The following is a 13038-nucleotide window of genomic DNA, read 5'->3' as shown; positions in this document are numbered from 1 at the left end:
GAAAGAAAAAAAAACCAAGAAAGTCCAGTTGCCTCCTGAAAAAGCACCTTTGGGGCAACCATTACCTGGATGACTTGAGAATCTCTACAGATTGTTTATTTGAGTTCATGTTGGTGTTTCAATTCTTAGGGAGGTGGATATATTCACATTATACTATAGAGAGGCATAAATAGCAAAGAGTTTAGGAAATCTTGCCCAATTGGCTCTCTTTCATTAAATTTACTTACCTAAATCATTTTGTGAGCCAGACAAATCTCCTTTTTGAAGTTCAACAACCACCTAGGAAAGGTCAAAAATTACCCTCAAAGAAGATAAAGTGACAAAGTAGATACAGATAGTCCTCAAGTTACAACTGTAATTGAGCCTGTCCATCATAATCATAACTCATAAAACCACCATGTGATGACCTGATTTTACAGCCTTTTTTGCAGTGGTCATTAAATTAATGTTGCAGTTCTTAAGTGAATGTTGTGGTTGTTAAGTAAAGTAATGGTTCACTATGGATGCAGTTTTGCAGAAAAGTGGAAGTGAATGCCATTTTTTTTCCTTTGCAAAACCACTGGAAAACACAATCATGTAACTGCAGGATGCTGCAAAATACACTCTGGTTGCCGAACACTTGAAATATGTCACATGATGGGTGGTGGTGGTGGTGGTTGTAAGTACCCCCCAAGCAAGATTGTCGGAACATTGGATAGTCATAAAGCAACCAATCATATGTAGTTCTAGTAAAGTTAGAGGTATTCCAATAAAACAGATGTTAAGAACTACATGTACTGTTGGCTGTAATGACGCAATGGAAAAAGGTTTTAAAACACTTGAGAACAAATTTGTTCAAATAGCAGAAGCATGACGCTTGCAATGACAGGAAAGCATGGCAGGCATAAGAAACTGCATAAACTTTTGCTTATAAATTAAGATTTACAAATTAAGATTCAGAAACACAGTAATTAAGAATTATATTCATGACATTTAAGAACGCACTTTCAATTGTAATGGATGCCTTAACTGGCTGGAAAAGAATTTGTCCCAAATTAAAAACCAAATCTATAGTGATAATCTGGAAAGTTGTCCTTAAAAAGAGCAAAGGGGATCAGGCTGCAGGAAAATGTGATTTGCCCTGCAATAAAAACCCTGCCTGAGTATTATGACATATTAACTCAGGATTGGTCATGCTGCAGATCCTATTAGAGTGCTGGCTGGTGAGGACCAGAAAATTTGCCTTTTTTTCTGCTCAGTGGAAGATCCTTCTTTTGGAGATTAGAACTGCCCCAGCCCTGTCTCTTGTAAGTCTTTAAAAGCCTGGCTGTTTTCCTGAGCCTGGGATGCTGAATATGGTAAGGGGCCCATTTTCTAGCTTTCCTGTTAACTGGCTAAATATCTTGGCTCTTGTGTAAATTTATTTGGATACTTTTTAAAAATTGTATTCTAAATGCTTCATTATTTAATTGTTTTTATCCTTTTGGAATTATAAACCGTTCGGAGTCAATGATTGAGATGGGAGGCTATAGAAATTGAATAAATAAATAAAATAAAAATATCTCAATTTACCCATAGATTAAGAGTCCCATTTTCATCCATCGAAGCAATCTGAAATGAAAGTCCAAGCATTTCTGTTGGGAAAAAGGGTATATAAGTAAATATATTTACAGGAATTCAGAGATAAACTTTAAAAACTTTCCACCTACATCTAACCTCTGAAAATTAGGGACATTTCTGCATGGCACTGTTAATACTCCCCAATTTTTCTAAAACATTTTAAAGCCGGAAGTGTTCTTGTACGGCATACTTAGTGGTTTTGGATCTTGTTGATCCAAAACCACTAAGAGGAGGCAAAGAATAATAGCATGAGCCAGTCCTGCAGAAAAAGGCCAATCACATGCTGCTATCCAGAGATGGTATTCAGCAGGTTCTGACCAGTTCTGGAGACAGAGGAAATTTTGAGTAGTTCGGAGAACCGGTAAATACCAGCTCTGACTGACCCCGCCCCCATCTATTCTCTGCCTCCCGGGTCCCAGATGATCGGGAGGGAATGGGGATTTTGCAGGATCCTTCTCCTGCCACGCCCACAAAGTCACACCCACAGAACCTGTGGTAAAAAAAATTGAATCCCACTACTCTACAGAATCCCAATATCCTCTACAGATATTGCCAAGAAAGGTATTTCTGCATTTGGCCATTTTCTTCCAAATCTGGACCACTGGAGCAGTGATGGCAAACCTTTTTGGCACTGAGTGCCCCAAACGGAATACCTGCGCTTGTCGGAGCCCCAGAAACTTGAAGACCAGCTGGCCTATGCGCATGCGCGCCCTGACCACCTGGTCTTTTGGTTTCTGGCACACACATGCACGCCGGCAGCTGGTCTTCCTGTACATCAGAGTGCCGGAAACCCGAAGACCAGGTGGCCGGCGTGTGCATGTGCATGTGCACTGGCCAACTGGTTTTTGGGTTTCCAGGGCTCCAGCACACACGAAGATCAGCTGGTCGGCATGCATGCATGCACCAGAAACCCAAAGTCCAGGTGGCCAGCATGTGTGCCCACAGAGAGCTTTGTGTGCCACCTCTGGCAAGCATGCCATAGATTTGGCGTCACGGCACTGGAGTGAGGAGAAAGCTATCTGGCCATCGAAACAGATGTCATCCTCCCCGTGACCCGTCAAAACCGCGGTCCACAAAAGCGCAATCGATGAAAGCGCGCATTTGACGTCATCACAGCGCGACGAAAAAAATTAAAAATTGAAATAAAAATTAAAGCAAGCCGATTCACATAAAGGTAAGGGTTAGGTTTAAGGTTAGGGTTAGGTTAAGGGTTAGGTTTAGAGCATTAGGGTTACGTTTAGCGTTACGTTAAAGGTTAGCGTTAGGTTTAGCGTTAGGTTAAGGGTTAGGTTTAGGGTTAGGGTTAGATTTAGGCTTAGGTTAAGGGTTAGGTTTAGGGTTAGGTTTAGGGTTAGGTTTGGGGGGGTTAGGGTAAGGTTTTCGCTTTATTTTTACATTTTTCGATCACAGCGCGATGTTTTCGTCGCGCAGTGATGACATCAAATGCGCGCTTTCGTCGACCGCGATTTTGTCGTCCGCGGTTTTGTGGTGGAACCATCCTCCCTATAAATTCCAGCTGAAAGTAGCTTTAATGGCTCTGATTGAGGTCCTTTTTCCTAACAGCTGCAGCAGGACTCCAGTCAGAAGATTTTTTTTATGGAAGAATGGATAATGAAGAGAAGGAGCTTTTACAGAGATTGTTACACTGCTGAGCAACTGACTGGAAGGATTAAGAGTGTATTGGCTGATAAGGGCTGCTTATATAAGAGGAAAATTAAGCCCTCCACGGAAATTTGTAACTGACTAGAAGGATTAAGATCCATGGCTGATAAGGTCCCTGAGAAATGTATCGGAAGGCAGGAAGTCCTGCATCAGTTCCAGTGAACAAATAGCTTCAAAAGCACTTCTAAATTGCAATGCTCTATTATATCTAAGTGGATCATTTGGGATTCCTGGGGTGGTATGCACTAGATCAAAGTACAGGTGGACTTTGAATTGTGACTGTAACGGAGCCTGCCCCTGGTGGTTGTAAGTGGATCATCATGTGAGCAACCCGACTTTCTCACTTTCTGTGGCAGTTGTTAAGTGGACCACTATGGTTGTTAAGTGAATTCAAGGTCCTTAAACTATTTGCTACAAGGCTTTTGGAGGGGGGGGGGGGCAAAAATTAGAACTAAATGCCCGTTTTCATCAAAAAAAAAATATAAATAACAGTGGTGCAACCATAGGATGCTGGTTTCCTGCCTAAGTAGGGAGTTGGACTAGAAGGCCTCCAAGGTCCCTTCCAACTCTGTTTTTCTATTCTGTTCTAAACAGCGGAAAAGACAGACCAATTGGCAAGCACTCAAAATACAGCCATGTGACTGCGGGAGGGGCTGGTTGTCAGAACTTTGGAACTGGATCCAAAGGTACTTTTTGGGGGGTACATCATGACTTTGAACGTCACCAACATGATGCTGTGAGAACATAGAAACATGAAATGATTCCAAATTGGTGGGGAGTCCTGGTCTGTAAATGCCCTTGGCTTTCCTAAAGCTACGCAGGTGGGACATGCAACAATACTCATCATATATTAGATTGTTAAATATATACGACAGCTTTCCTAATTAAGTATCTTCAAGCCAAAGCAATTGAACATGTCATAAGATATCATGCCATAAAATATCAGACATCAAACTGAGGCAACAAAAACCCCATTTTATTCATTTACCCTTTTCTCCAAGAATTCAAGGTCTTTCCCCAACTGTGTAACTGAATTCGTACTGAAAATGCAGCCTGCAGACTTGGATTTCTACATAATTCAGAATGGAGCAACTAATCTTTTGAAAAAATATGAGCTGCTCAGTACCTAGTACTCTACATACCTTCCTGAACAGAGAGATAGGAGAACCCACAGTTCTGCTCCTTGAAGACAGAGGTGGAAACAGGTTCAATGGTCAATACAGTACAAGCGTGATTTATTGCGGTAAACACTCCATCTGAGTTTAAGGAAGAAGCGAAGGTACAATATAGTAGTTATTAACTAAGTCTTACCCCCTCAGCCCAAAGCTCAGTGATTTTCAATATTGTACAAAACTGTGCTACTCTTGTGTCATTATGGCAGGGTAGGATTTGTGTGTGTGTGTGTGTGTATGTGTGCATTTAGCCCTTTTGGAGGGATGTGCCCAAAAGACAATTTTGAAGGATTCTTGTTCTAACCCAACAGTCACTGGATTTCTGTCAGAAAACAAAAAGTTCTGGGGGAAAAAAACCTGGCCAGTCCAGATCCTCTTCAAGAATCAACTGCAAAAATTAAGATGATGGTCCCAATGGAATTGCAACTGCCATGAACCATCAGGTAGGTGTTTTAGTCAGTGATTTATCTTTGTATCCCTTAAAAAAAGTTGACACTCACTGGCTGTGTATATATCAGTATGTTCTCCTATTCATTAGATTGAGACTCTGTCAGAGTATGTTCAAAGACTGGAATAGACATGGCAACAGGTCAGCCAATGGGGTCTGCTTGAAGAGTGAAACATAGTATTTGTTTGTATGAGGCCATAAGAGACAATTTGGAATCTGGGTGTGACTTAGACTTGCTGAACTGTATATAAGAGTTGGTTAGGCCTCTGTAATTCTCCTCAGTCTTCTATACAATGTAGGCTTCTGTATCTCTCTATTCTGTCAATGACTTGCTTCTATGAATATTGTTTCTGTGTTCCTGATATTGTATCTGAATTCTGCTGTTTGGTATTGTATATAAAGAAGTTTCTTATATTAAATTGAATCCTGCTGAAGTTCATTTATTTGTGTGCTTGCTGGAAGTACTGCTGCAAACAAAAAAACTCTGCCAGACTCTTAGGTAAATAGTACAGGTAATCCTCGACTTACAACCATTCGTTTAGTAACTGTTCAAAGTTACAACAGCACTAAAAAAAAATGACGTATGACCTGTCCTGACACCTACAACCATTGCAGCAACCTCACGGTAATATAATCAAAATTCGGGTTCTTTGCAACTGGCATGTATTTATGACGGTTGCAGTGTCCCAGATTAAATGATCACTTTTTGTCACCTTCCCAGATGATTTCTGACAAGAAATATCAATGGGAGAATCCAGATTTGCTTAATATCCACATTATTCATTTATCAATTGCAGTGATTTACTTAACCTCCCTGGTAAAAAGGTCATAAAATCGGCTGCAACTGACTTAACCAATGAAATAGTTAATACTTAACAACAGAAACTGGTTCCAACTGTGGTCATAAATTGAGGACTACTAGTAAAACAGGATTGCTACCTTAATGCACTTTGTTTTTCTCTTCTGGGTCATCCTTTGGCTTAGCTTTTTTACTATTTATAATGCATCTCTTTTTTAATGGAAGAAAGAATTAAGAAACTAAGGTGGAAGTGAAAACTGTTTCTACAAACAGATGCTGCCCAATCAAGTGTAATTACTCAAGGCACACTAACCAGTAGAAAACGTAGGAGATCTAAACGTCCAATCTGTTTCATTAACTTTCATGCACTGGTGCATCCTTGAGTCTTCTCTGAGATCCCACACCAGGACTGAACCATCAACTGTTCCAGCAAACACCAAAGTAGCTTTACAAGGACTAAAGCAGCAACAGGTCACCTACAAGGCAGAAGAACGTATCTCAGTACAGAATAATATCTTATTTTAACCATTTATTCTCAATCCATAATCTAATAGGTTTGTGTTCAGAAAAAAAATGTCAATGCTTCATCCAGTATTTGATGCATGATCAATTTTACTCCCCAGCATGCCATCCATGGGCATTTCTCAATGGCTACATTTCTTCTGGTTTGCAAGGTCCCTTGCCACATCTGACTTATACATAACGTATTTGGTGGCAGAAGTATTTGATTTTCAGCTTCAGTTTTGTGGGTAAGCAATCTACTTTCCTCAAGGTCATCACTTTAGAAGCACTTAGAGCAAACTCCCAAAATTTCAAATTCTGAGGAAGCATACCTGAGATTCACAAAGCAGTAATTTCTGAGGACTAGAAGGCTGCCAAACATTCCACACACAGATGATGTATTTGCTATCCAGTGATAGGTCATTGGATGTTTCTGGAAGTCCATGGACTGAAAGCAAAGCCTGTCTCTGAGCCTGTGAGATATGCAGACAGGATATCCTGCGGCCTAAAGGGAAGAGTGGAATGAAGCTGGTATTATTTGCACTGTTGGGAGAGGAGGTGGGGGGAAGCCTAAGTCCAAATGCAGGAAGAATTTGGCTCAATGCTTTTCTTTTCAGTACAGATTATTGATGTTTGAAGAATGAAAAAAATAACTTCTTTTTAAACCTTTATCATCCTCCAAAGCTAATTCTTCTGAAGATGCTTTGGAGCTCTATGTGCAAAAATTCCCTAGAAATACGCAGGGGGGGGGGGGAGGGGGATGATAATGCCTATAACCAAGCATAAGAATCAGTGTAGTGGTGAATGCCCCAAGATGTAAACTATGAGACTATGAGATCTGGTCCTGCCTTAGCCAGGAAAGCCAACTGGGTAAACTTTAGACCAATCATCAGGAGACTTTGAGTTCTAGTCCCGCCTTAGCTATGAAGGCATGCTGGGTGACTTTGAGCCAGTCAGTTTCTCTCAGTCCAACCCCAAAACAACATTTATTTTTACACCCAGCAAAATTCTGATGGATACCAAAATGAATTATTGTCCAAAGTAGCTGAAAAAGAAGATAGGAGCTGAAATGAGAAATACTATTTTATTTATTTGTTTCTTTATTTTTTACTATTAGATTGATAACCTGCCTTTATTGTTTTCATCTAGTTGCCTGTGAAAAATTACATATTGTACTATTTAAGATCTTATTTTCTTACATCACATGATAGAAAGAAAATATTCTTACCATCCAGGAAGGGAAGATTTGTATTTAACTGGAAGCACCTATCGCTAATAGATAGACTGGATGGCCGTGATCTTAGATTCCGCCTAGGCTGTGTTGCTACTTGATCTTCCTCAAGTAAAACTTCGATCACCTTCCAAAAAAAAAAACAGTTGGGAACTTTCTATTCATATAGATTACAGAAACTTCCAAGCTAATTATGGCACACAATTGATAAAGCAGCCCAGTTTCAGAGATGCTTTTAAGGATTGCAAGAAAACAATCTGTGGAATGTCCATAGTGGTGTCTGGGTTTTTTGAGCTCACATCATTGCCTAACAACAGAAAACTATCCCATACAAGAGAACCCAAAGGAGAAAAAACAAGCATAAGGAAATTGTTTCAAATTATCATTGGGTCACGTCTATATGATAATATAGTTTACCAAGTTAACTTCAATATTACTATTTTTTAAAATTACCACAGCCAGTTTGGTGAAGTAGTTAAACTGCTGGTCTAGAAACCAGGAGACTGTGAGTTCTAGTCCCACGTTAGTCATGGAAACCAATTGGATGACTTTGAGTCAATCACCAGGAGACTCTGAATTCTAGCCCTGTCTTAGGCATAAAAGCCAGATGGTGACTTTGAGTCACTGAAAGACTGAGAGTTCTTGTTGCATGAGTGACTCTGAGACAAGCACCAGGAGACTGTGAGTTCTAGTTCTGACTTAGGCATGAAAGCCAGCTGGGTGAATTTGGGCCACACACTTTCTCTCTTAGTCCAAACCATCTCATAGGATTTTTGCAGTGGGGAAAATAGGTGAAAGGAGTGTTAGATATGTTTCACTGCCTCACATTATTTATAAAGTAATAAAGGCAGGATAAAAAAATAATAAATGAATAAAATTACCATCACCATGTATGTACTATCATTAACTAATATTATTGATAATTCATAATAATTTGAATAATGGATCATATGCATATAAATTATACCTGACAAGCAGATCGTAGGAAGTTTGCTAGTCTCTGGGAATCAATCTTTGGTGTAATGGCAGTTACATCGTGACTGCTTTTGGGACCTAAAATGAGACATGAGGTCATAAGAAGGAAATAAAGAACTGTATCTACTTACTTGGAAACTTTCGTACCATTTTACCCATGCTGGAGAAAACAGTGACAGAGATCTAGAATTTCCAATGCTTGGAGATTCTCTAAGACAGGAGTCTCCAAACTTGGCGACTTTAAGACTTGTGGACTTCAACTCCCAGAATTCCTCCTCCAACTATGGCTGGCTGAGGAATTCTGGGAGTTGAAGTTCACAAGTCTTAGTCGCCAAATTTGGAGACCCCTGCTTTAAGAATTTCAACAGAGTTCTCATCTATCTGCCTGCCTGTTTAGTCTTAAACTAACCAATATTACGGCAAAGAACTGGCTAGCTTAAGGCTCTTTTCTTCTTCTTCTGAATAATGGGACAATTCTCTGGTACAAGCTTCCACCATGTCCACCAGTTGCAATGTTAAACAAACCTCTTGTTTACATGTATTTCTCAGGGGTTATGTTCAAGTTCTAATTTTATTTTAAACAGATTTTCTCTCTCTTTCTCTCTTTAACTGTCCTGGAAAGATTTTACTACAAATGTGGGCCACAAATGTTGGCTAAAATAAATCAAGGCAAAAGAGACTTAAAAAACATTATTTTCTAATCACCTCCAGATACAAGGGCGGTTTCTCCAGGATGCTGTGTCCATTTTTCTTGAGTTTCTATTTCCTCTGTCTGAATATCTCTGTCCAGATTATCCTCATTCCACTGCACATAAGCCTAAAACAGAAATTGAAATTACTGTCAAGAAATGTCCTCATTATCTGTATTTATTACCATATTCCAGGGTATTTTACTTTATAGACAAACATTTTGTTACTAAAATGTATTATTATCTACAGATAAAACATTAAGAAGACAAAACTAATAACATGCTTCTTTAACATGAGCAGGAATATTGATATTGCACACAGTTGTTTATTGTTGAAATGGAGTGTTATTGTTTGGAATTACGGAGAGTTTAACGTGTTAATTTTGATTCTGTCATGCTGATTCATGGAGGATTCTATCATGCTGATGCCTAGCAGGACTGGAATGAATGGCTTTTTATTATTTCTGTATTCTATTTTTATGCTGCCTTTTTGTATATACTTAAGGCAGCCTCCTTTTCTTTGGAAAGCTAAATAAAAACTGCTGTCTAATAAGGGCTATCATTTGAGAATTATTTTGTAACATCTAAAGGAATATTTACAGGAATCCTTTTTGTACTTTTCATTAGTATTAAAGCATCACAGAAAGTGGCAACATAGATCACACATTTTTGACACAGACAGACAGACAGGTCTGAAATCTTGCAGAGTCCTTTGTGTCAGACAGAGTTGCCTATAAAATAAAAATGGGTGGAGTTAACATTGTATCATTGCTGTACCACCTTGACCCTGTGTTTACCAGTTGTCAGATTTATTCCCAGCTGTGATCTACAACTCTTGAATTGTATTGCTATTTTTCTCTTATTTTGTCATCTCATAATCTGTCTATTCCCTTATTCACCTTAAAAATCTGTTGATATGAACACCTCTTAATAAAATAAAATGGAATAAATGTGAATAATTGGGGTATTATTTTATTTCATACCTGTTTGGTGTTTATTTTCCCAAAGTTTCGAATGTACATATCATATTCATTTACTGGAGGCAAATCCAACAAACAGAAGCTGACTGAAAAATCCAGGTCAATGAGACGAAGAAGTTCAAAGCTACGTTTCCTTGAAAAATATGTCACAAGACAGCAAAATGTCTATTAAACAGAAATAAACTTTCACTGGTTAGAAATATTCTTTCTCTGAAAGTAAGAAGCATACAGCATCAAGGATCTATACCAAAAAATGTTTCATGTTGGTTATTACGATCCACTATATTTTTGACAAAATGAAAATGTTGACTTGATTAAATGCTTTCTGGATATAAAATGTTTCCTTTCTAAGCGCTTTCTGCATCTTTCAGAGTGGAACTACATAGTACTCTTCATAATTATGCCGTTTCACACACTGCACAGAGAGAGATTTAGGTTTGAATATCCGCATAGCAGATATGTGCAAAGTTTGTAACACTAATGCTTAACATTTTAAGGCATTTGTGTGTGTGTGTATGCAGATGAGTGTATAAACAATCTTTTTTATATATGATAATGATGGTTCTCTAGTACTTTTGCAATAAAAAGTCAGAGTTAATATTCCTGAATATTAAAGTTGCAATGGACTAATAATAGATACATATTGTAGAAAGGAAACTGTGTAACAATGTGGGCAACAGAAGATAGTAAAAAAAAGCTAAAATTAGAAAAGAAAAACCTGATATATTTTTCACTTCTAAAATAGATTTTGAAATAGCAGAATAACAGAGTTAGAAGGGACTTTGGAGATCTTCTAGTCCAATCCCCTATTCAGGCATGAAATCTTATACCACAGCCCAAAATAGTCCTAGAAATGACTGATAGTGAAATGAAGATGTGCAAGAATCATTAGATACTAAGAAAAATACAGCTTTCTCTCTTAATAGGGGGGGATACTCAAAGCAAATAAGGAAAGGAAAGAGTAGCAAAAAATCATTGAACTAGGAAACAATACAATTTTTTTCTATACACACAGTGGCTTTTTAAAAATTATTATATCATTAAGTCCCAGAACCATGAAAACATTCCTTTATTTTGAACCATTTTGATAGGTTGCATTCAATCAATTTGGATACAGTATGTATGACAAAATACTTTATTGAACTTTGTCCAATGTACAGCAATTGTAATGTTACAAAAACATATTAAGATGTCACACACAACCCAATAGTTACAGGTAGTGATCTATATTAATGCCACCTACTTCTGTTGATTGGCAACTTTTCTGATATTTTGCCGTTGTTGGGCCATTTGGAAATCAATGAATTTTCCAGATGTGGGACACTGAGCCAGTGAAACTTGCTTTTCTGTAACATAACAACGTATATGAATATAGTACATATTGTTGTGTAATTACACAAATTTACTATTACACATTATCTCCATTAAATGGCTTGTGCTTCTGTTAGGAGGGAAACTGATATACCATGTAAACTCACAAATAAACTGAGAATTTTAGGTGCCAAAATGCAGCTAAAAACCAGATTTGCCTTCTCTATAGAAGCTTCTCCAAGAGTATATAAGGTAATATTTTTAAAAAATACCTGCCCTTCCGCATTTGCAGAGAAACTTATCCACAGATAACTGGCTCCTGAATTTTTAACCAAACTAAAATGAAAAAATGTGGTCTGGATTATCCATAGGTGGTTTATTTTCATGATATTTTGGTTAAAAATGTGCGGGTCGGGTTATTCACGCAGAGACTTATATACATTTACAGATAGAAAATCAAAATAAATCATCAAATTAGATTGAATAAATCTAGTATGTGACTGCTAAATTTATTATATGAAAAAAAAACATAACAATGCTTTGTTAAATTAGGATCAGTTCATGTCTGTAAAGCAGGGTTTGTTACTGGTCTGAAAAGCCACAAATTGGCAAGTGTGGCATCTTTCCACCCATATTTTTTTTAGCCTAATCTGACCCATGTTATGCTGTTTCCCCATGCTGGGAATTACTGAATATAAAATATGTAATGCTATATCTCTAGTTCAGTGTTTCTCAACTTTGGCAATTTGAAGATGTGCATACTTCAGCTCTCAGAAATTCCCAGCCAACATGGGTAGCTAGAGTGGAAGTCCACATTTTCAAATTGCTAAGGCTGAGAAACACTGTTCTAAGATAAATAAAAGACAGGTGCAATGATGCTATGGAAGACAAAGGAAAAAGAACAGACATTAATACATGTGACATTTATCAAGAGAACACAATAGGAAAAGTCAGGATATAGAACAACAGGTGGCGCAGTGGTTAAATGCAGCACTGCAGGCTACTGCTAGATCAGCAGGTCAGCGGTTCAAATCTCACCGGCTCAGGGTTGACTCAGCCTTCCATCCTTCCGAGGTGGGTAAAATGAGGACCCAGATTGTTGGGGGCAATATGCTGACTCTCTGTAAACCGCTTAGAGAGGCCTGAAAGGCCTATGAAGCGGTATATAAGTCTACTGCTATTGCTATTATATAGCCTAAGTAAAGAATTATGGCAGCAATTTCATCTGCTTATCAATGGGCTAATTTAGGAAACTAATTGGTAATCAAGGCTTTGATGCATATTCCCTACAACTTCATTTCTTTAATAGCTAGAGGATCCTTTCTCTAAAATCTCTCCTGCTAAAAATTTACAACAGTCCTAGTATTTGCATCTGAGCCTGAACTACAAAAAGTGGGATATGTGGTAAAAGGGTTTATGTGTCTTAAAAATAATAATCAATATAGAATATGACACATGAGATTGAATTAATTAACTAAATAATATTGTGATTGGTGTTGAAATCTGACTGTTGTTATGTGAACAACTAACTTGTTTATCGGAGAAGCGATAGCATTATATCAGCCTTTCTCAAATTGGAGTCTTCAGCTTTTGCAAGTGCGAAATATTCTGAATTGACCCTGTATGAAGAAGTTATCTGAGATCCAATAAAAGGAAACAGATTAGGAGATG

The 13038-nt window shown here is 38.0% G+C and overlaps 1 protein-coding gene across 3 annotated transcripts in view; it reads right to left on the bottom strand.

The window, feature by feature from the left end:
• Nucleotides 1-13038, bottom strand: part of WDR60 (WD repeat domain 60) — a 38270-nt gene that overhangs the window by 7964 nt on the left and 17268 nt on the right. For all 3 annotated transcript variants that reach the window (XM_032237528.1, XM_032237529.1, XM_032237530.1), the window contains 10 exons: nucleotides 11300-11402; nucleotides 10060-10189; nucleotides 9093-9204; nucleotides 8380-8465; nucleotides 7410-7539; nucleotides 6514-6686; nucleotides 5994-6156; nucleotides 4404-4517; nucleotides 1552-1613; nucleotides 228-279 (listed from right to left, as the gene is read on the bottom strand). In XM_032237528.1, the coding sequence (XP_032093419.1) occupies nucleotides 228-279; nucleotides 1552-1613; nucleotides 4404-4517; nucleotides 5994-6156; nucleotides 6514-6686; nucleotides 7410-7539; nucleotides 8380-8465; nucleotides 9093-9204; nucleotides 10060-10189; nucleotides 11300-11402 (1125 nt within the window). The remainder of the gene's footprint in view (nucleotides 1-227; nucleotides 280-1551; nucleotides 1614-4403; nucleotides 4518-5993; nucleotides 6157-6513; nucleotides 6687-7409; nucleotides 7540-8379; nucleotides 8466-9092; nucleotides 9205-10059; nucleotides 10190-11299; nucleotides 11403-13038) is intronic.

The sequence above is a fragment of the Thamnophis elegans genome, chromosome Z (genome assembly GCF_009769535.1).
Source record: "Thamnophis elegans isolate rThaEle1 chromosome Z, rThaEle1.pri, whole genome shotgun sequence".
NCBI lineage: Eukaryota > Metazoa > Chordata > Lepidosauria > Squamata > Colubridae > Thamnophis > Thamnophis elegans.
This window is presented reverse-complemented; position numbering and strand designations above follow the sequence as displayed.